The 24,751-nt window shown below is 42.2% G+C and overlaps 1 protein-coding gene across 1 annotated transcript; it reads right to left on the bottom strand.

Moving 5' to 3' along the window:
* Nucleotides 1-12,773: 12,773 nt before the first annotated feature.
* On the bottom strand, nucleotides 12,774-23,297 carry LOC310793637 (uncharacterized protein). Its single transcript, XM_083655477.1, has 6 exons — nucleotides 23,009-23,297; nucleotides 20,008-20,313; nucleotides 18,249-18,542; nucleotides 18,014-18,139; nucleotides 16,929-16,984; nucleotides 12,774-13,278 (listed from the first exon to the last, which is right to left on the bottom strand). Exons 1-6 carry the CDS (start codon nucleotides 23,043-23,045, stop codon nucleotides 13,162-13,164), a joined length of 936 nt encoding a protein of 311 aa, XP_083511603.1. The 5' UTR covers nucleotides 23,046-23,297; the 3' UTR covers nucleotides 12,774-13,161.
* Nucleotides 23,298-24,751: the final 1,454 nt, after the last annotated feature.

The raw sequence follows: 24,751 nt of genomic DNA, 5'->3' as shown, positions 1-24,751 counted from the left end.
CCTTTGTTTTTTCGACATTCAGCAGCAGGCTGTTGGTGTTACACCAGTCCACCAGGTGTTTCACCTCCTCCCTGTAGTCCTGCTCCCTGTCATCTTTGATATGTTATTGTGAATTTTCATTAGTCTGCACCTCTTCAAATTTTTTGGGTGTGCTCCACTCTGTATATTTTAGAGCTGCTATATTACAATACAAAGACAACAATGCAACTTCCTGTTATTAATAAAGGAACTAACTGATACGTGAGACAATGTAGGCCAACTCCAAGTTTAACGCTTCTGTTTATAGCTTTCAGATGCAGCTGAAAGCAGATCAGAAACTAGACAAGTGTTCACTAGACTGCACTTCACTCCTGTCTTTGCCCTTTCTGAGGCGAAAAAGACTTGTTGTCCATACTTGCGAATTTGCAGCAGTGGTGCTGGGCAAGTTTTGCTATTCTCATACTTTATATATATACACACCTTTGCCTGATGAAGAAGCTATTCTGGTGTGTGGATCTTCTATACTCCTTTTTTCATCAAATTGTTTTTTGTATCCAGGACCTGGACTAAAGATAGGTTGGATGTGCAGACAATGACTCTGCTCTTTCCCATAACATTTCATCCATGAAAGGGGTAACAAAAGGCCAACATGCACCTGGTGTGCCTGTTCCTCCTCATTTATACAAATATCAACCTGTTATTTACAGTCAAGCCAGCTGCTGCACAGGTAAGTGAATAGCCCTGTTCACATGGTTACACAGCAGATGGCCAAATTTAAGCACAGGAGAAATCACAATGTGTCGCACAGTGCAGGGTGTAATATAATAATAATAATATATATATATATAGCGGATAGAAGGACTTCCGGTTTGGTGAGCATGTGAGTGAGAGGTGGCGTCTCGGGTTCTCCTGCCCGCTTATGCTTAAAACCTACTATTTCGTGCCCTATGCAAAGTTTGAATGTTGAATTAAGAATGGCTATTGTTTAACTACTTATCAAACGACATGCCAGCAAAGAAAGCTCCACCCGTAGAAACTGCTGCGCTTCAGAACATAGAAGTTGTCGACTCTGGCGTTATCAGCATGCTGGCAGACTTAAGGATCGATATAATGACTAGCTTCGCATCAATGGAAGCGAAGCTAGATAAAATACAGTCTTCGGTGACAGAGCATGGACAACGTATCGACTCCCTTGAATCGAATGTCGACCTCCAAGACCAGCGTATTACTAAGCTGGAACAAAGGTGCGACGCCCTGGCTGAGAGCAACATGAGGCTGATGGCGAAAACGGCGGACCTGGAGGGATGTAGCCGTCGCAACAATATTAGAATCGTCGGCCTCCCCGAATCCATTGAGGGACCTCGACCTACTGAATTCTTCTCGGAGCTCCTAGTGGAATTGCTGGGGGACCAGACCCTCACCTCCCCTCCGGAGCTGGACCGAGCACATCGAGTGCTTACTGCTAGGCCGCCAAACGGAGCGAGACCGCGGCCTGTAATAATCAGAATATATCGATATCAAATCAAGGACCGGATCATCAGAGAGGCTCGTAAGCAACGTGGTAAAATACAATATCGAGGAGCAGCTGTGCACATCTTTGAAGATTACACCCCTGAAGTGCTTGAACAGCGCGTAAGGTATCGAAATATCATGGCGAAGCTGTATGGCCTTGGTCTCAAGCCGTCCTTGCTATATCCAGCGCGGCTACAGATCACACTTCAAAATGGAACCAAGAAACGGTTCATATCGCCAGAGGAGGCCGAAACCTTCGCAGTCAGTTATCGACAAGATTGAGGTCCTGTCTTCTTGTTTCCCTTTTTGTTTCTTTGAGTGGTTTGTTACTGGGACGGAGGAGCTATCTAGCCTAGCCACGGCCATCAACTTGAGACGAGCTAACGGAGCTAACCGCTACATTAGCCAGCACCATTCCACCACTCTGTTTGTGTTACTTCACTTCTCTGGAAACAAACTATAGCGTGCCTCCCGGGACCACACTCCGGTGCGGCCACATTTCTTCACTTCTCTACCTAAACGGGTCGGACTTCACAAAGCTTGACGTTTTCTACAACCTAGGCCTTGACTCTCGATATGGCCTACTTCGGACATGGTTCAGGCTAACTATGATGCTAACTAGTTGGCTAACACAGGACTACACAGTACTGGCCCTCTATCATAGGACATAAGGACATCAACCAAGAGGATTTTTCATTACTTCTAAAGCGGGACTGAGAGTGGTAAATTAGTCCACAGTGACAGTGATTTGGATTTTTTTTTTTCTCTCTTTCTTTCTTTGTTCCATTCTGTTTAATTTTCATATCACACTGAGAGCAGACTATTATTGAATAGGCCAGTATAATAGTTTCAGTTAATAATAGTTTAATAAAACCACTGTTGAACGGAAAATCTTTTTGGCCGTGGGTATGGGCGGGGGGCAGGGGCGGTTCTAGGCCGTTTTTGGGTGGGCTTTAGCCCACCCAAAAATAGTCTCAGCCCACCCAAAAAAATAGAGGCAAAAAAACTTTTTTTTTTTTTTTTTTTTTTTTTTAATCCCTCTCCAAATCCATGGTGGTCATTAGTAGCAGTTTCTGACTACACTCAATGCGCTGTGTGCATGTTTCCCCCCCCCCCTCTATGTTCTTAGGGTGGGCTGAGACAAAAATTTAGGGGGCTTCAGCCCACCCGAAAAGTTTCTAGAACCGCGGCTGTGCAGGCGCTCCCTCCTCCATCTATCTATCTGCCTAATCCCACATCACTTCACACAGGTCACACACACAGTACAGCAGCGAAGTGGTCCTCCACAGTCCACACAATTGTTCTCCCCACTCATGATCAATGAAACTGAGGTGAGCATTGAGCAGTCAGAGTCGTTAGTAGTTACTTAATTAGCGCATATTGATATGCAAATTAGCACGTAACGTTGTCGTAGGCTAAACAAAATAACTTGTCGCTGTGCCTGCCAGACAAACAGGTGGACTGGAGGAAGGTAGGGCTTTACACAGCCTGTCTGATGTGATGATGACGATAGCTTAACATGCGTGCATGGCATCACTTATGTGATAAATCTCAATATAGTATCTCAATAAAAGTTCTTACAGGTTTGTTATTTCCCTCTAAGGCAGGGATGTCAGAGATACGGCCCGCGGGCCGGATCCGGCCCACGGGCAGGTTTCATCCGGCCCGCGAGATGTTTTGGAATATTAAAATATATATATATATATTATTATTATTATTAAATTCACACCCCATTATCATGAACTACGTGTGGCTAATAAGCAAGCTAAGAGTTCATTCATAAGTTAATTAACCTGCACTACAAGGAAGTATGTCAGTAGGTCATCAGGTGTAAACAAAGCCACCATGATGCCACGCTGGAATTGAATCGCGCATTCAGCTACCTACCAAAAAACAAAAGAATCAACCAGATCAGGCACGGACTGCATAATCGGGCACGTCGGGCAAATGCCCGGTGGCCTGGCCTGGCCTGGCCTGCAAAAAAAAAAAAAAAAAAAAAATTGTGCCCGCAGTCAGGCCACTCACTGAACAGCAGGCCAGGCGCCGCCTACTGGTTTACTAGTGGTTTTATTACTTTATTCAGGATTAAAGTGGGTGCATCTCATTGTAAAATTGGACTTGGCCCAAATTGGGCTTCAAACAGCCCAAATCGGGCTTCAAACGGCCCAAATCTGGCTTTAAACGACCCAAATTGGGCTTCAAACGGCCCACATCTGGCTTCAAACGGCCCAAATTGAGCTTTAAACGGCCCAAATTTTTCTGACGCCGGCACACGCGTCGGCCCGTATCGGCCTGGCCTGCTTGGTATCTAATGCCTGGCCTGAATTATGATCCCAGTCCGCCCCTGAACAAGATGCTGTCGAAAAAGAGAAAGGTTGACACGGAATGCAGGCAGTTTCAAGAGAAATGGAAAGAGCAGTATTTATTTTGTGAAGTAAATGGGTAAATGAGTCAAATTGATTTTAGTAAAAAAAAAATCCGGCCCCCATGAGGTCTCAGTTGAACAAATCCGGCCCTCTACCTAATATGAGTCTGACACCCCTGCTCTAAGGGAGTGCAAGGCAGATATTTAAACAGCCTTGTTTGTGTACAGTACCAGTGGCATGGGAGTAATAAAAATGGATTAAGGACCAGGACCCCTGGTGGTCAGTAAGATGGGCTGGTTGAGCCAATGTTAAAATGATCTTTATTTATTATTTATTTTTGCTTTAAAACTATTTTTTAATTTTCTGCTTAAAGTTCATGAAAAAAGTGGCATTCTTGTTTTTTCACACAATAATTTCATAATACCATTTGTAATGCCACCGTTGTAGTGCTGTTGTTCAAAATTAAAGTACATTTTCTCAGATTTATTGGTGTCTTTCTAGTCACACAATTTAATAGTCAGTGTTTCCCATACACTGATCTATTTGTGGTGGTACACCCTACATAGATTTTGACCCCCACAAATACTGCCACATATTAATTTCAACTAGTTGACTGCAAACTCCTGCTTTAGTGCTTACAGTATATTATTATCTTGTCGGGAATATTATTCCAGCCAATAAGTTAGGAAGTTCCCTTTTGATTTAATTTTACTTTTGTTTTGCCTCCAAAGCAAAATGTTACTTTACTTGAAACTCCCCTGAAGTGATTTTGGTATTATTTATGCAAGCATAATTCTACCATATAGTAACCTGTATGCAGAATATATATAGTATATATAGGGAAACAATTATTTTTTCATTGCTGTAAAACCACAGAACGGTAAAGAAGATATTGATGTGTGTAGTTCTTCATAGATCTAGTCTCTTCATTTTGATCTCAAAGTGCGCCAGTTTGATCAATTTTTACTTGAAACTGTACAAAATTTTCTTCCGGGGGGGCATGCCCCCGGACCCCCCTAGGGGTTCAGTGGTCCATGACCTTTGGGTGGGCTGAGCCCACCCAAAGCTCTGATGCTAAAACCGCCCCTGGCGGGGGGGTAAAAGGCTGAAAACATTATAGGTACATAGTCTGTGATGCCAATGTAGGGGGGTATAAGTGTGTGTGTGTGCGAGTATGTGGGTGCGCGCCTACATGTAACCCGGTCAGCCATAATGTTAAATCTTGACACTCATGAAATGATTCAGTCCTCTAGTTGACTGATCCAGTTTACCTCTATTGGGGCCAGGGTATGAGTGCGGATGTGTGTGTTCTATAGGCTGGCCAATCAAAGTGATCTACCTCTATCAGTGTTAATGTGGGTCGTGGTACATGCGTGGACATGTGGGTTTTACATGCTGGCCGAGCTACAAACTATACACTAGAAAAAGAGAAATGGGAGGGGGGTGTGTTTGTGTGCGTGTGTGTGTGTGGGTGTGTGTGCTGTGTGTGTGTGTGTGGGTGTGTGCAGCCTACAGGCTGGCTGATTAACCTACCTCTGTCAGAATGATCAATTTTTCTTATTTTTCTTTTTTCCTTTTCTTATTAATGCTGATGTATGTGAGGGTATATTCGATTGTATGTGGATGTAGGGAAGTCACATGCCAACTGACTGACCTCCCTCTATCAATAGGACTTACCTCTATACCGATGTGTGCCTTGGTATGGGAAACTCATGCATTTACCTGTGCAAACACCAGAGCGAGCACAGGGATGTAGATGTGTGTGTATCTTTTAGTGTGTATGCTTATATTTTATATAGTGTATGCTTGTTGTTGTTGTGTTTTTTTTTTGTGTTTTTTGTTGTTGTTGTTTTTTTCCTTTCTTTTTTGTGTGTGTGTGTGTGTGTGTGTGTGTGTGTGTGTGTGTGTGTGTGTGTGTGTGTGTGTGTGTGTGTGTGTGTTTTCTTTATTTTTATTTTTTTACTCTTACCTCCCTATTGTCTTGAAAGGTTGTTCTGTCCTCTGGTCTATTTGGCATTGCTGGTGATACTGAGGATTACACATTCAATAACTGCTATGTTGTCCACAACTCTTACTCTGGTAAACTTTTGGGGCGAAACTTTGGAAGGGTAGTCCCTGGGACATGTCGGGAAAGATAGAAAGAATGCCGTCGTTGCAGAAAGGGAAGTTCAAGGTTTGTATGGGTTGGAGGGGGAGGGTTAGAGGGGGAGGGGGTAGGTGGAAGGGGTGGATGTCTTATGCTCATCCAATAGGGAAGGGGGGTGGGTCGGTGGTTTTTTTTTGTTGTTATTTTATTTTTATTTTTATTTTTTCGTTTGAAAGTTTTACTTTGAAAATGCTGCTTGTTTTGTGTTTCACTGCTCTCAAGTATTTCACTTCTCTTATATGTTTCCTGCATCGTGAGTCTGGCCTGTGTTATCCGAGGTTTCCATGGACCATTCCATGGCAAGCGTGACAGAGGCTCCGGCTGGTGGTGGGCAGGCAGTGAGGATCATCTCACTGAACACTGGTGGGTTAAATGGTGCGGTAAAACGCACAAAAATCTTGACACATATTAGGGACCAGAACGCTGACATAGCACTCATTCAGGAAACGCATTTATGTAACTCGGAACAGCGGAAACTTCATAGGCCCTGGATAGGACAGATTTTTCATTCAAGTTTTAATTTCAAGACAAGGGGCACTGCGATATTAATTAGGAAAAATGTAGATTTTGTTTCTAAAGATGTAGTTACTGATCCGAATGGTCGCTATGTCATCGTTTCTGGTACAGTTTACCAGAAACCAGTGGTTTTAGTGTCTGTTTATGCCCCGAACTGGGACGACCAAAACTTTATGAAACTGTTGCTGGCTTCCATTCCATATCTGAATTCCCACTTACTCTTACTAGGAGGCGACATGAACTGTGTGACTGATACTCTCTTGGATAGGTCTAGTACGAAACCAGTGGCAACTACTAGAATGGCCCAGACTCTCTCTGCTTTTATGGATCAGTACGGCTACATTGACCCGTGGAGATTTCTACACCCATCTACAAGACAATATTCCTTCTTCTCCCATGCACATCGTTCATTTACACGTATAGATTACTTTATTATTGATAAGTCACTTATTTCATCTATTCTATCCACTCACTACTCCCCAATAACTGTCTCTGACCATTCTACTGTGATCTTGGATCTCCACTTTAAATTGAAGCCTAAGGCATTCAGAACCTGGCGCTTAGACCCTCTCTTCCTTACCAATGCAAACAATTGCAAATATGTTTCTGAATCTATTGACTTTTTCTGTGAGACCAACCAAAATGAAGAGACTTCTGCATCTCTATTATGGGAAACCCTTAAGGCTTTCATTAGAGGGAAAATTATCTCACGCACACTACATATTAATAAACTTCGTAGAGCACGTCAAAAGGAGCTAGAAACGGCTATCGCTAACCTTGATATCTTGCTTTTAAACAATCAATCTTCTGGCGTATACAAGGATAGGCTGATACTGAAAACTGAGCTCGACCTCTTGTTAACTAGGGAGGCAGAACGCCTCCTCTTCCAGTCACGGGGTTCTACATACGAATACGGGGACAAGGCGGGCCGTCTCTTGGCCTATCAACTAAAAGCCAAACAAGCTTCAAATCAAATTACTCAAATACTTGATGAATCAGGCTCTGTTGTCTCTGACCCCATTATGATTAATAACACTTTTAAAACCTACTACTCTCAATTATACACGTCTGAACCTCCAAACGATGACACTCTTTTGACTTCTTTTTTTAATAAGTTATCCTTCCCTAAGATCTCGAGTAGCGATCAACAGATTCTCGATGCTCCGGTCAAACTGTGCGAAATTAAAGAAGCGATACAATCTATGCAGAGCGGTAAATCTCCAGGTCCAGACGGTTTCCCGGTTGAATTTTTCAAAAAATTCTCAACTCAATTAGCTCCATTACTTTTAGATATGTTTAATGATTCGTTTCGGCAGGGTTCTCTACCACCTACCCTCTCTCAAGCCTCTATCTCTTTGATCTTTAAGAAAGGTAAAGACCCACTGAGCTGCGCGTCATATCGTCCCATTTCACTGCTACCGGTAGATGTCAAGATACTTGCAAAAATCATCGCTTTGCGATTGGAGTCAGTTATGTCATCAATTATATCAGAAGACCAGACTGGATTTATAAAGGGGAGGCATTCTTTTACAAACATTCGGAGGCTTCTCAGTATCATCCACACTTCGTCATCTCTTACTGAGCCAGAAATGGTTGTGTCTCTGGATGCTGAAAAAGCCTTCGACAGGGTGGAGTGGGCCTATTTATTTTCCTCTTTACGGCGTTTTGGTTTTGGAACTAACTTAATTTCTTTGATAAAACTACTTTACTCCTCCCCTCAGGCGGCAGTCTGCACCAATACTGAACGTTCAGATTTTTTCTCGCTTGCCCGGGGGACACGCCAGGGGTGTCCGCTTTCACCGCTATTGTTCGCCATCGCCATTGAACCCCTATCGATTGCTTTGAAGACTGAAGAGGGTTTGAAAGGGATCCAGAGGTGGGGCACGGAGCACAGGGTCTCGTTGTATGCTGACGACCTCCTTTTATATGTATGTGATCCCTTAGCCAGTATCCCACGCATCATGTCAGTCTTGAAATCCTTCGGTGCGATTTCGGGATACAAACTAAACATTCAAAAAAGCGAGTGCCTCCCTATTAATAAACCGGCCGACATAATTCCATCTACGTCAATACCTTTTAGATTATGCAACTCAGGTTTTAAATATCTCGGCATTCAAATCACTCGATCCATCCGTACATTACAGGAGAAGAACCTGACTAACCTTACAGCCTCAGTTAAAGCAGACCTCCAAAGGTGGGATCGCCTGCCTCTTTCTCTGGCGGGTCGAGTCCAAACAGTTAAAATGAACATACTTCCTAGATATTTATATATTTTTCAATGTTTGCCCATTTTTCTTTCTAAATCGTTTTTCATTACCATCGATGGTATTCTCTCTTCTTTCATTTGGGCGGGCAAGCACGCAAGAGCTGGCAAGTTCTTACTACAGGGGAACAGGTCCCATGGCGGACTGGGCTTACCAAACCTCATGGGCTACTACTGGGCGGCCAACGTGCATAAGATCATGCTCTGGTTCACCTCCCCCCAAAGTAGTTGGTGTCAGATTGAGGCCATGTCATGCCGTTCTACATCACTTCAGGCTCTCGCGTGTAGCACCCTACCCGTATCTTTCTCACAGTTCACTTCTAATCCCATCGTGATAAGCTCTCTTAAGATCTGGGCACAGGTCAGGCGTCATTTTGGTTGGTCTTCTTTACCTCAGGCGACTCCGGTTTGCAACAACCACCTATTTTTGCCTGCTAAGTCAGACCCTTACTATTCACTTTTAGAGGGAAGAGGTCTCCGCCGCCTGGGAGACTTGTATATAGACGGTGGGTTTGCCAGCTTCGAACAACTTCATACTGTTTTTAACCTACCCTGTTCAGATTTTCTTCGGTACTTTCAGCTACGAAACTTCGGTAGAACCCACTCCCCTCTATTTCCTCAAATCCCGCCTCCCAGTGGAATAGATCTACTGCTTAAGGCAGACATTCTATCCAGGGGCCATGTCTCCTATTTCTATGATCTCCTCTCTCCAGTGAATGTGGTGGCCATCAATAAAAGCAGAGAGAGCTGGGAAAGTGAACTGCAGACGTCCTTCTCAGACAACTTCTGGGAGGAAGCCTTGCGAGGCGTCAACTCTTCTTCTAGTTCTGCCAGACTTAGCCTGATACAGTTTAAAGTAGTACACAGACTTCATTATAGTAAGGACAAACTGGCTAAATTCTACCCAGATAAAGTGGTTGATGAATGTGAGAGATGCTCACAAGCACCTTGTAACTTGACTCATATGTTCTGGACTTGTCCCAAACTATCTGGTTTCTGGTACTCCTTTTTTAATATGTGTTCGGACATTCTGAAGGTGAGAATCCGTCCATCCCCTCATATTGCAATCTTTGGTAGACCACCGGATGAGCTAGATATGTCGGTCACCCAATCCAATGTTATCGCTTTTGCCTCGTTAATTGCTCGTAGGAGGATTCTTTTTCTTTGGAAAACCTCTCAGCCACCTTCATTTAAAGCTTGGCTTGAAGACATTTTATTTTTGCTCAAATTGGAAAAAATTAAATTCACCCTGCGGGGCTCCTCTGACAAATTTTATTCACATTGGAGACCGCTGATCGAATACGTAGATGGTCTTCCCCCAGACGACGTGGTTCCATAGAACAAGGGCCTGGGCCCCCCCAGGGATGGACGAATACCTTGCTGCCTGCCCACCACACTCACAGCCGCGCAGTGTTTTCCTGGCCTCATGAGACCAAAATAGGCCAACTTGACCCAGATGCTTGCAAGTATAAACTTTGACAACTTGAGTTATTACTGTTTTCACTGTTATACTACCTCTTACTGTATGTACGTGTGTATATGCATATACATATGAATATGTGTATGTATATTATTATTCTTATTTTATTTTATTATCTAATTTTATTTATTTTTTCTGTTGGAATGGGATTGGGTTGTGGGGAAGCAAAGGAGGGTAGAGGTGTTGGTTGTGATGTTTCAATGTGAAAAAAAAAGAAAGAAAATTACACTGGTTACTGTACTGTAATGCCAATGCTCCCTGCTCAAAAATAAATATTATAAAAAAAAAATAATAATAATAATATAATAATAATAATAAACTTTATTAGCATAGCTCCTTTCATTAATGCAGCTCAAAGTACTTTACATACAAAACATTAAAACAAGAGCAAACATCAAAACAAGGGCAACATTAAAACAAGAGCAATAAAAACAAAAACAAAAAGACATTACAACAATATAAATTAATTATTAAATATGGTGAATTATTGAAAAGCAAGGACATAAAAATGAGTTTTGAGCTGCTTGTTGGGGAAGCATGTTCCAAACTCAGTGGTTGCCGGGCAGCTGCTCTGTCACAGACACACACTAGAGGTCTGCTACCCAATCTGAACCCGACGGGACCCGAGACCCAATTGCTGGATAGGGCCTGGTTTTTAAATAAATAATTAGGGCTTGGGTCGGGTAGGGCTTGATTGTCTCGGGCACGGGCCGGGCTTGGCCCTAAGTTTTAGGCCCGTCCAGGGCTCTACGTCGCAGGAGTCTAACTAAGAGAATACAAAGGCATGAGTCAGTTTCTTAGCATCTCCTAAGGTAGGGTTTGACTCTTGCAATGTTTCTTAAATGATAAAAGGTGACATTGCTGATGTGAGTTTTAAAATTCAGTTCAGAGTAGAGGATGACACCCAGGTTTTTTACATGTGGCTTGATCTGTGGAGCCAGAGTTACAAAGCCTGCTTAAAGAAATTCTCTCTGTGCATCTGAACCAATTATAAGGACTTCTGTTTTGTCTTCATTTAATTTGAGGAAGTTATCACTCGTCCACTGTGCAATGCTAGAGGCAATTTATCAAGGGATTTAAGGCCATCATCTGGTGCCACAGATAAATATAAGTTGTCATCAGCATAACGATGAAAATTAAGACCATGGGAACAAATAATTTCTCTAATAGGAAGCATATAATCCAGAACAAAATCGGGCCAAGGATTGAGCCCTGGGGAACACCAAAAACAAAATCAAGCAGTCGGACATAAAGTCACCAAGACTAACACAGTAGCTTCTGTCAGTAAGGTAGGTGTTGAACAAGTTTAGTATGGTTCCAGAGAGTCCAATGCTATTTAGTCTGTTTAGAAGAATTTTGTGGTCGATGGTAATGAGATGTTTTGATTATCTGTGCTCACTCTGTGGTCATTCATTACTTTTGTAAGTGCTGCCTCAGTATGAAATTCTATTTTATATTAAACATTTCACTCAAAAATGAACTACAAATACTGCATCGCGGTTGTATGCCTCTGCCATCAAGTGAGCAGTCTCCATGTCTGTCCAGACTCATACATTGATTGATTGATTGATTGATTTCTTTATTAACGTGTCACACACCAATGGTGCCCAGCCTGTATGGGCTTATGAGACACAACAAAAACAGATACAAAACTGAGGTTTACAATACTTCCATATTCCAGAATGCAAGATAACAAACAAAAGGACACAAAGTGTCATATAGAAAAATAGAACATATCCATTACATTCATTACATATTCATACAAATAAATAACAAATAAATAATGTTTGACAGTACATCAACAACACGGCTAATCGCTTTCAAAAACCACCCACGTACCCCCAACCACTCCCCCTACCCACTCCTCGAATCCCGACTCTCTACGACCTTCATATCCATATCTACAGCCCCTTTTCCCCAGCCCCGACCCCCTTCCTTGACCCCCCACCACCCACATGACCCTAGCCACTCTCTGGCTACCCCTCGAACCCCTGACCCTGTAGGATCTATCCCTAGCTATGGCCCCTTTTTCCTAACCCCACCCTTTTCCCTCACCATGCCCCCTCCCACACCCCCTACCTACCCTTCGAATCCTGTCTCTCTATGAGCTTCCTATACCTTGCTACAGCTCATTTCCACTACCCCTGCTCCCTTACGGATCACGCTCCTCTCCCACACATCCCCCTAGACATTACCCCATCCCACCCCTCCATTCCTGAATCTACAACCTTCCTATTCCTAGCTGCAGCCCCTTTTCCCCAACCCCGCCCCCTTCCTTGACCCCCACAGCACCTCTCACTACCCACATCTCTGTAGCCACTCTCTCTAGCCACCCCTTGAACCCCGACCCTTTATGACCTTCCTATCCCTAGCCATGGCCCCTTTCCCTAGCCCCGCCCCTTTCCCTCACCACACCCCCTACCACCACCCACACTCCCTAGTCACTCCCCCTAGCCACCCCTTGAATCCCAACTCTCTACAACCTTCCTATGCCTAGCTAATGGTCCCTTTTATCTAGCTCCACCCCCCTCCTTGATGGATGCGGCCACAGTGACCTTGAACTTTGACCTTTGTCCACCAAAATCTAACTTTGACCTTTGTCCACCAAAATGTAACCAGTTCATCCTTGAGTCTCTAAGTAGATGTTTGAGCCTAATTTGAAGAAATTCCCTCCTGGGAGATGATGTTAACGAGCAGGAAACAGGCTATCATGAGATCATCAAGGCATTCCTGAGATATCATGTTAACGAGTATGAAAATGGTGGTCGTGAGGTCACCGTGACCTTGAACTTTGACCTTTGACCACCAAAATCTATTAAAAACAGAAAATAAGAAAAACGTATACAGCATAAATGCATTTACTGTAGAATGTAATTTGAAAGGGTTACCACATTTGCTCTCAAACATTAACAGTGTCTGTATCAGTCAGCGGCAGCACCATACGATGGAGCTTCAGTGTGTCATAGACTGACGTTAAGCGGTCTACAGCTGGAGAGGAGTCTGGTACATTTCCTGCCTGAAGGAAAAATAGAAGCAGGGAGGAAAGGCATGAGTCAATAATAGGAGAAAACAAGAGAGACGAGTGGGGGGGGGGGGGGGGGGGGTATGCGATTTCCTTTAGGTGATGTAACAATGGTTATGTATTGTAACCCTAGTTATATGATCACCAGTGCAGTGTAGTGGCCACTATTGCCTTTTCAGTTCCAAGGAAGAGGATTACAAACTGAATTCTGTATGCACGTCAGCCAATGAGTGTCAGCGACCTGGGAGCCGCAGGTGTCTGGCCATTAGGCTCCACTGGTGATCATATAACTAGGGTTGCAAACAATACATATGAAAAAAGGCGAGACACGCACATCCAAAACCTGTGTAGGGCAGGTGCAGAGCTCGAGGCAAGAATACAGAAAATAAATAAAGCTTGCACACTGCAGAGGCTCCAGTTTAGGTGTTTTTTTATTATTTGACACCGGTGGTTACGTTTCGGGCAGCATGCCCTTCCTCAGAACTTCCTTCCTCAAACAATACATAACCATCATTATAAATTATTTCTCACAAGCGCCGAACAGTACACCCCTGCTGCGACAAGGGGTCAACAAGGCCTTGTGAAATATGAACAATGAACACAGATCCTGCAGACCAGAACGTCAACCTGGTTAAAACCATCTGGATCTGTGAACTCACATTCTGTTTGGTTCTGTGGATCCGTCTGGACTCCGAGCTGTGCACAGTCATTTCAGTGGGTGGACGTAGCCGGTCGTTCAGCCAATCAGGGTTGGATCCAGTCAAAACCAAATCCACTCGCAAAACTTATTTTCCGCCGAGAAACTCCACTGTTGCATACTCTTGTTCTTGTTTAATTGTTGTTATTGAGTTGATTTCTGCAATAACTGCACTTATAGTCCAGGCAAAGTAACTCATTTTGGAACCAAAAAACAAACTAATTGTAAAAGAATTTTTTGCAGCTTAGATCATTTCTATGAGGTGTCCAGAACAACATACTAAAAGTCCTAAGAAATCCTAGTTGAGGAAATATGTTTAATTCTCATCAATCCAAGATGTGTGCCAGTAAGGCCAGACAACAATACACCCCAATGGGGCTATTTTTTTCCTTTACTCCTATCAAAATAAAACTTTATACAATGAAAGTATCCATGAAAAGTAACATTTTTTGTATTACAAGTTTCTTTGAAAATGAATTTGAATATGCAAATGAGCTATACACTAATCGAATATATACCCAAAATATACCCGCATAGGAGTAAAGGAAAAAATGAAGCCTATCACAATCAAACCTCACACAGTGAAAGTATACATGAAAAGGAACTTTTTTGTTTTACAAGTTTCTTGGAAAAATCTATTTTAAATATGCAAATGAGCTCAACACTAGGCCTAATTGACTTGTCCAATAAGCCATAAAGTCACAAGTAAAACAGGGGCCAAATAACTAACACATTCATGTCTATTCAGTAAGTTAACCTATGCATAAACAAGATACATTTGAAGTCACTTGCCACACTTACCTGGGTCACTTGCCACAAAAAGACTTATATTGACCTTAAGAATTGATTGCACAATCTTGCCTCCAATTGCTTTCTAAATTATTATTTTTTATTTTCGAACAAGCCTAACCCAATGACATGACAGAAAGTCAGAATAGCCATCTTAGTCATTAGTAACGTGGTGAGATTACATTTTGGGCTGGTAGATTTACAAATAATTGGTATTGTTGGTAAGATTACGAGATAACAGGCAGAAGTCATTCTTTTTTTTTCTTTTCTTTTTCCCCCCCGATTTTTTTATCCCATTTTATTCCCCATTAGTGCTCACTTGATTTCTCAATCCTGGTTGCTACTCCATCCTCTGCCGATCTGCGGAGAGCCGAGACTGGCTCCATGCTTCCTCCGAGACATGGGCAGTTAGCCAGCCGCTTCTTTTCACCTGACAGAGGAAGCTTCACCGGTAGGACATAGCACGTGGGAGGTTCACGCTATTCCAACCAGTTCCCCTCCCTCTGAACAGGCGCCCTTAACGACCAGAGGAGGAACCACATTAGCAACCAGGATATTGCATGTTTTTGTGAAGGGGGTTCCTATATGAAGGAAACCCCCGGGAGGCACGGGGAGAACATGCAAACTCCACACAGAAAGGCCCTTTTGCCGACCCCACCCGGGCGGTGGGCACTCGAGGACATGCGGACGGGCACGCATTCCTTCAGCGTTCACCTCGTCCCCAGGTGGGAATCGAACCCACGACCTTCGAGCTGTGAGGCGATAGTGCTTACCACTGCACCACCGTACCTCCCTAATGGCAGAAGTCATTCTTACCAACTAAACGATTCACTCTCACACAGAAGACAGATGAAAAACCAGATAGACACACTTTCCAGACATTCCAGCTCTTTAAATAATTTTGCCAGACACCAAAACTGCTTCTCTTTTTGTAGTAAGCAAGTATTTCAGACCAGGCGGGCCACACATCAGACTTCCACCGTTTGTAAAGTAGCTTTGCAGTGTTAGGCTAGAAACCCAATCGGAACATTTTAAGTTACCAACTCCTTTCTAACTAGACATTTTACTGTAGACACATTTTGCTTAAGGTCAAAACTACTTTTCATCTTGAAGTAGCATCGCATTGCCTTTTTGTGGCAAGTGACCCAGGTAAGTGTGGCAAGTGACTTCAAATTTATCTTGTTTATGCATAGGTTAACTTACTGAATAGACATGAATGTGTTAGTTATTTGGCCCCTGTTTTACTTGTGACTTTATGGCTTATTGGACAAGTCAATTAGGCCTAGTGTTGAGCTCATTTGCATATTTAAAATAGATTTTTCCAAGAAACTTGTAAAACAAAAAAGTTATTTTTCATGTATACTTTCACTGTGTGAGGTTTGATTGTGATAGGCTTCATTTTTTCCTTTACTCCTGGGTAGCCTATATTCGATTAGTGTATAGCTCATTTGCATATTCAAAATCATTATTAAAGAAACTTGTAATACAAAAAATGTTACTTTTCATGGATACTTTCATTGTATAAAGTTTTATTTTGATAGGAGTAAAGGAAAAAAATAGCCCCATTGTGGTGTATTGTTGTCTGGCCTTATTGGCACACATCTTGGATTGATGAGAATTAAACATATTTCCTCAACTAGGATTTCTTAGGACTTTTAGTATGTTGTTCTGGACACCTCATAGAAATGATCTAAGCTGCAAAAAATTCTTTTACAATTAGTTTGTCGGAAAACGCTACTTTGCCTGGACTATTATGGCTGTGTAAACTTGACGAACGTTGACCTTACTGCTCGATCCGGAGAGCCACGGAGGCAGCCACTACTGTTTTTCCGGTGGCGTTCCTGATTGGCCGGTTACGAAGTCAACTACGAGGCAGGTCCCTGATTGGCCCGTCTGCGTTGTGAATTCTGAAAATGCCCGCCCCAGGGCAGAGGCAAGCCGGTCTCACAGAACAAAACACAAATGTGAGTTCATGTGACCAGATGGTTTACCAGGCTACCAGAACATAGCCAGGCAGGCAAACAGTTGACATGTATTTAGGCTACTTTAGGATAGGATCAACTCAACAAACAAACATGGTTAATGACCTGTGGGTTAGGGAGACAAACATCATCATAATAATTAACTATTGCCTAAGGTGTGTTTGTGTGCAGAATACCTGTCTGTTTCCCTCATCAGAGATATGCACGTCAGAATAGAGAACGTCTGGCACTTCTATATAAGATAAAAAACAGTAAATGTTAGTGCAGCAAGTTACACTCACACACCACTCCTGTTAGCACAACGCTAATTACATGCCATACATTCCAACTCTTCATGTTATCTTTTAACCAGCAGGTTTAGAGTGCAGTAAATGGTTAACTGAAAAAATAGATTAACACATTTGTGGGGAAGGAAGTGGGGGGGGGGGGGGGGGTGCGGTCGGTGCTTTCCGCCATGATAAGTGCTTTATTTAATCTGGACTGCAAAAACAGGAAATTCTGTGTTTCCGTCAGCTTTTTGTGAGCTGTTTGAGTTCATGTGAACACTTATCTGATGTGGGAAGTAACAACTCTCCCCAGATCCAGGGCTGGACTGGCCATCTGGTATACAGGGCATTTGCCCAGTGGGCCGACATGCCGTGTGGGCCGTTCAGGCAAAAAAGAAAGACAAAAGGGGGAAATAATTGTCTGATCGAACCATAAAACAGGTATATTTAGTGTTTTTAGGTAGCCTAATGGCACGGTTGGTTGGAGCGCGAAGATGGGTGGTGTCGTGTGGTCGATTGTGGTGGGCCGGTCTGGGGGCCAAAATGCCAGGGCCGATTTTTTTGTCCCAGTCCAGCCCTGCCCAAGATCAAGCAGTGAGGCAGAACTCAGCCTGGGGGAAGTGTCAAGTTCTGTTGTCTGATGCTTTCTCCACACTATGACTTACACATACACATACACATACATGTACACATACATGTACACAACTAGAGGGCACTCGGGAGAGTGCATACCGTGTGGTGTTATCTGAATCCGTTTGGAACTCAGGTGCCTTTTTATGATTGGCTACCTCCATTGCCACGCCTCCTTTTGGCCAGTGGGCATGGAAAGTTCATCACTTCATGCTTGGCCCATGACAAACCTTTCTGCAAAGTTAGCACTGGTGCATCCTGGGCTAATCGAATCACTGTAACTGCCTTTTCTATCAAAATGAATTGACAATTGGTCCTTGAATATTTTGTAGAACAATTACACCAGTAAATATATAAATACATGCCTTGTGATTGTCTGTCCCTCTTTCTCCTCTTTCTCTCAAGATATATTCCAGTGATGAAAATGGCAGTGACACTTGGAACCACGACCCCCGGAATTGACAATAACCAGGTTTCTCTGTTATTCTCACCTGTCAAAAAGATTTACAATGAGCATCAGCAAAATACACTGAAACATTATGCCATAAGCTTTGAGAATAGAAGAGTTTAGTTAAAAAGCAGTGATGTGATTTGCTTTACCTGTCTGGTCTGTAGTCTGGTCTGTATTGTTGTCCTGACTGCATAATGCATTGATGTTGACTGGAAGGGTCTTTTGGTCATCAGCAGGGTTGGCAGCCACACAGCTATAAGAAGACTTGAAGTCTTGCTTGTCTACAGTGAGAGACAGAGAGGGAGCAGTGCTGGTCTGGTTCAGTGTCTCCTCTCCTTTGATCCAGGACAGAGTGGTCTCATGAGGCTTCTCCACAGAACACACCAAGGTGCAGCTGTCAGCGCTCACTCTGGATCTGATCACACCAGGCCACGGTGCAGCTTCTGGAGGGATTTCATTCACATTCAGAACAAAGAGTTAAAGGAATAGTTCACAGAAAAATTTATGTTCAGTCAACTCATTATACACTTGAAACTCTGGTGAAGTTTGTTAGTTCATAACCCAACCCTGGAGCTCCCAAGCACAACTTTGTATCGGTGTTCTCTAAAAAAAAAACTGAAGTCGTTAGGCACCGATCTTTAGAGTTCCGAAAAGAGCAGAAAAAAGATAAAATAAATAAAATAAAATTACAGCTCTGATCCCTGTGACTTTGGTTATACTGCAAGAGCTGTATGGAGTCATTTTATGGACATATCTGTTCTTTTTGGAACTCCAAGGTCCCAAACAACTTGATGTTTTTCTTCCTGCTACACATCTGCAATTTATAAACTCCACTTTTTGTGGGTACTGATTTTTCCTATCGCCATCCAGCACACATACAGCACTGAGGTTCTGGAAGATGAAACAAGCTTTCAACCACATTTTTAACAATCGCATCTGCAATTTAGCAGTGATCTGACAGTGAGGTTAGAACTGAAGTAAGATAACCAAGAGAAAGTTTTCTGTGACTTAAGGCCCAATCATACTCTACATTAGAGACGGAGACAGACAGAGCCTTCTGTCTGTACTGCGTTCATTTCGTGCATACTTCTGTCCGTCATCTGAAAACTTACGGATACGTATGAAATGCAGCATAAGAACCACACACACACTCACACATTTGACTCTCTACTGGCCACCCACTGGTGAATGTATTGCTTAACATGATGAATGACGCATGGAAGTATGTGACGATTACACCGTTTGAAACAGACACATTTATTTTCATATGAAAATGGAGTATAAATGAGCCCTTAGACTGGTTCAAAGTACAGTTATGAAAAAATATGGGATTTAATATAAACCGGTAAAAACACACAATTACAGAATTAATTCACAATAGTGCAATTTGGTAAAAAAATCTAACCAAACCCTTGCAACTTCTGCCTACAGTAGGCTATCATGGAGAAGCATATGACCGCCTGTCAAGGATAAAATAATAATTCCAGGACTGTATGTATGTACTGTAGGTATGTCTGTATGTATGCCTGTCCATCGCGTATCATGAGAATCGTTAGTTGGATCGACGTCAAACTTGGGGAGTGCGCTTAGGGAGACCTGACGGAGTGCAGTGTGGGGGGGGGGGGGGGGTGCGGAGAAGGGGAGGGAGGGGAATGGGCACTGCACTAGTAATAATAATAATGATGATAGGACAGTACGTTCCGCAGTTCTATTTATTTACTAGATATTGCTCAATAAAATAAATGGCACTTTCATATTGCTTAAGTTAGAGGGGAGGAATGACTTTAATTTGCGCTGGCTGAACTTAGCTTGTGCAGACAAAGGTGCCATTGCCACAGATTTCTTTTTTCACCCCAGAAATTTGAATAACTTTGTCCTGTAACTTGCAAGCAGTAGCATGTGACTTACCATAGACAGAGAGTTTAAATGATGTAGAAACACCTCCTCTAGGACCAATTGTATAAATCCCTGAGTCATTTGTCTGTAGTCCTGTGATTGTAAAGAGTCCAGTGTTGCTGTCCCAGAGAAGTCTGTTCCTGTAACTTTCCTCCCATATGTCCAATATTCCAGAGCTAGTCACCAGAGCAATATTCTTTTGTTCATTATTATTATAAAGTGATCCTTTTCCCTTCATAGGTGCAGGTAGAGTGATGGATCCTCCCTCAGTGCGTGCCAGGTTCTTCTTTACTTCCTGTGTCACAGCTGAGGTCATTACTGTGAAAATAATGAGTGATACAACAATCAGATCAAAGCCAATGATGAGAAGCTATGGAATCAAGAGAGCAACATGACACAATTTAAAACAGATACAGCTTGATATGATCATTTTCATGATATTTCTCTCTTTATTAGAGCACTTCAGCCAAAGTCAGAAGCCACAAACCAAGAAACCTGTATATTATATATATTATATTGAGATGTACAACCTGGACATTGTCAATGAATGGTAGAAATCATATAACTTCATAAGAAGTTTATTAAGCTTGAGAAAATATGGCAGAACATTTTACAGTCTTGCTTTCTTGTTTTTCCTTTTTTTCCCTGTTCGTTTTTTCTCAGTTGAATTGTACATTGATAACGCATAATAGATTTGAGGGTGTGGCTAACTCTTCTCACTTATTTCTAGAAACTGTCGCTGTTAGCCTTTTGGTTATTTTATTTATTGTCTGTACTGGTACTGATTACTGTTGTCATACTGTCTGTCAACTTTTGTTACTGTAACTTCTGTCTGGATGCTGCTTGAACAGGTCACACTTGAAAATGAGATCCAGGTCTCAAGGTGATTCACCTGTATAAATAAAGGAAAAAGAAATGCTTTCTCAAACCACTCTTAGTGCAGACACACAGCTACGTGTATGGGTACTCACCCTACTAATAAAAAAAATCATCCCCAGGACATCCCCTCTGAATGTTCGCTAAATGTCATTGTGTGGAGTTCCCTAAAGGTTCCCAGGATGTTATTGTGGGACATTCGAAGAACGTACCAAGGACGTTAAAGGGACATTTTTTGGAAAGTCTTATAGATGCCATTTCATCATTATTGACTTTGTAAGTCTCTGTTAAGCAGCTTGTGAGGGGTCAAACTAGAGCGTAGCTTTCTCATGCTTCTGAACCAATTGCAAGCATTTGTTTTGCACCAAAACCCTTCTTAAGAAAAGGCCATACCCACTTTCCCGCTCGTCGTAAACCCATTTTTTGTATGAAAATAAATAGTCTGGGAATTTCTGGGACTTTTTGGGTCGAGGAATTCAGAATTGATGTTATCTCCGCCAGGCGAAAGCCTCGATGAGATCATAATGTGTTAAGTTAAGTTAAGTTAAGTTATCCTTTATTTATCCCCTTGGGGAAATTCATCCTCTGCATTTGACCCATCCTCTACTAGGAACCTTCCTAGAACTAGGAGCAGTGGGCAGCCACTGTGCAGCGCCCGGGGACCAACTCCAGTTCTTTTGCCAGTACCTTGGTCAGGGGCACTGACAGGAGTATTAACCCTAACATACATGTCTTTCTTGATGGTGTTCAGTCGTGTAGATGGGCCGAATCAAGTCCAGGCACAAATTTCCTGGGTCCACTAGGATCCAGGTCTGTCATTTTGGACCCATGAATAAAAATAATAATTCATTTATTTTATATAGCGCTTTTCAATGACCCAAAGCCGCTTACAGTAAGAGTCGACAGAAAAATAAATAAGACAAAAAATAGAAACAAGCAACAGGCAACAGATCCAAGTAACGATAGCAAAAGTAGCCTAACCTGTCATTAATTGTGTTGCATAGTTGTTTCCTGTACTGTTGACAAAATGTGATATTGTAAGTCGCTTTGGACAAAAGCGTCTGCTAAATGACGTAATGTAATGTAATGTAATGTAATGAACGAGCAACAGGCAACAGATTTGGCCTACAAAACAACAATTAAGATGTCTAGTCAAGGATATATGGAAAACAGAGGGGAGGGAGGGAGCGTGAGGGAGGGACAGGGCATAGAGGGAAGGAGAGATGGAGGTGGGGAGGGTGGAGGAGGTGGTTAAGGGTAGGGCAGGTTGTAAGCTAGGGAGAACAGGTAGGTCTTTAGTTGGGATTTGAAAATGGATTTAATGAAGGCCTCTACCTCAGACACCACTGATGCAATTACAAAACTTGGAGAAATGACGCACGTCATTGCTGTATTCAATATTACCCAAGGGGAATGAACTACTACAACCGAAAAGAAGGTGACATATTCTTCATTCATATTCTTACTGATTGGCTGAAGGGGAAATAACATGTTTACTGTCTTGTAAATCTCGTGTAATGTCAGACCAGAAAGAATTTGGTAAAGATGGAAAAAGCAATAACAATCATACATTTAATTAAATGTGATAAGAAAAGAAGGCACCATAGCCCCAGTCATTCCTGCTACAGCAGTTGTTTGAATAGTCATATTATATGCAAATCATTTTTTTCCCTTGTAAATCCTTAACAGCACATGAGAGGCTCCTTTGAAACATGTTTTTTTTTTTTATTAATTCTCAATAAATTAAACATTCTTCTAAGAGCTTCTATTAAAATATCAGATTATACCAATGTAAAATATGCCTAAATAGTTTTCATTCACTTTCTTCTCTTTATCTATCAAACCTTTTCGTATAGGCTAAGTTATTCAAAACGAGAATGTAGGCTAAATGCTAATGGACTGAATTTATATAGCACTTTTTGCCAGTCTGACACCCGTTCAAATGCTTTACAGTACAGTATGTCTACATAAACGCTCACATTCACACACCAACTGCTCATCAGGAGCGGTTTAAAATACAACACACATTCATTTGAAAACAGATTCTAAAACTATAGCATAATTTATACTCTGACGTGTTAAAGTGGCCTCGCCGTGCTACGATGTGGCTGAGTTAAAGGATAGTAAAAAATGTTACCTAAAAAGATTATAATCCTCATCTCCTTTAACCCCATGGTCCATCAGGACTTGTATCCATGCTCCAGTTCATAGCGATCCTCAAAGTCCGGACTCCGGTCCCAGACGCCGTCCTATCCGAACCGAGCCCTATCTGCGGGAGAGTTGACACACGGACGGAGGAGAGGCGAGACTCCGAGAAATGCGAGAGAAGTATTTCACATCGCGTGCTCAAAAGAAACGAGTAGACCGCGAAAACAAAGCTTTAGTTTTAATCCAGAGCAGGCAGACTCATGTTCATTCATTGGTCTCACGAGCAGTTCAAACCAGTATGTCTCGTGAAGTGTGATGCGATCCTGACCAGCTGTCTATGGAAGCGCCACACATGAGCACACACACACTCAAATCCAGGGCGCACACACATTCACTGCCCAACGACATGCAAAGTTTGCATTGCGAGCGACCGACAGATAGAAAGACAGGCAGACAGGCAGACAGGCACAGACAAACAGAGTGGGAGCTCACTTCTAGAGCCTGACTGATAAAATGTGAAATGGAGTTAAGAAAAGGAAGAAAAGGGGGAACTTATTTTTCTAAAATTAAAGCACTTTATTTTAAGATGCAAATTTTTCCAAAGCACTCTGTTGTGTTATTTCTAAATGCAGCCATTATTTTACTTGAAATGAGAAAAGAACATGTATTTATTATTAGTGTAGGCTAGTTATTTATAATTAATCCAGTTAAATATGAAAACTGTAAATAAACATTATTTATGTTTATTTTGATTTAACAGTCAGTCATTGACTACATACAGACGTTGTACCATTAGGCTACTGCAATCATTGAAGTAGCCTAAGTTCAATGGCACTGAATCATAACGCAAGCTCAATGTTCCGGACCTTCGCTTGAGGACATTTTCTCTATCTATACCTCTTAGAATTTTAATTGAGTGCCCCTCTAAACAAAAGTTAAAAAGTTAGGGTTGAGCTGAATACTCAGATGATGAAATATTTGGGACGGATAATGTAGCCTACTTTTCAAAGCAAAACATGTCACACCAAGAGCCTCCTCCCATTCACAGACAGCCTCGACCCTCTCTCTCTCTCTCTCTCTCTCTCTCTCTCTCTCTCTCTCTCTCTCTCTCTCTCTCTCTCTCTCTCTCTCTGTCCCTCTCTCTCTAACAAACGTGTCAAAACATAATGTAACCTCCTTGATAATTGTGTTTATCAATCTATTTCACGCTGCTGCTAAATAAACTACCAATGTTAATCTCTCGTGTCAGATGGTCTCTGTCTCTCTGTCTCCCTCTGTCTCTTTCTCTCTCTCTTTATCTGTCTCTCTCTCTCTATGAGGGAAAACAATGCCCACAGGTGTGTTATATCATCTGAGCCTGATTATGGGATGGGCCATTTTGTGTCAAAAAGGCAGGATAAACACAGGTGAGCGTTTCAATGTCAATGGACCAGCTCCAGGACCTCAGTAGCGGCTGGTGCATTGTTGTCCAGGGAGGGCTATATATAGGCGTGGACAATGGGGTTGAAATCAATATGATAATCATAAGGATTCTTCTCAATATCAATATCATATGTTTCACGTATGCAAAATCAGTCTTCATCTCATTGAACTGAATAGTGATGTCAAACAAACCTTATATTTTCAAATAATATTCCTGCCATACCTCATTTGATCAGTTTTTAAGTAACATTTGCTTGTCATCAATTTAGACAGCAAAAATGTCACTATTAAAATAACTTCATATCATCAC

The sequence above is a fragment of the Poromitra crassiceps genome, assembly GCF_964638095.1.
Source record: "Poromitra crassiceps genome assembly, chromosome: 19".
Lineage (NCBI taxonomy): Eukaryota > Metazoa > Chordata > Actinopteri > Beryciformes > Melamphaidae > Poromitra > Poromitra crassiceps.
This window is presented reverse-complemented; position numbering and strand designations above follow the sequence as displayed.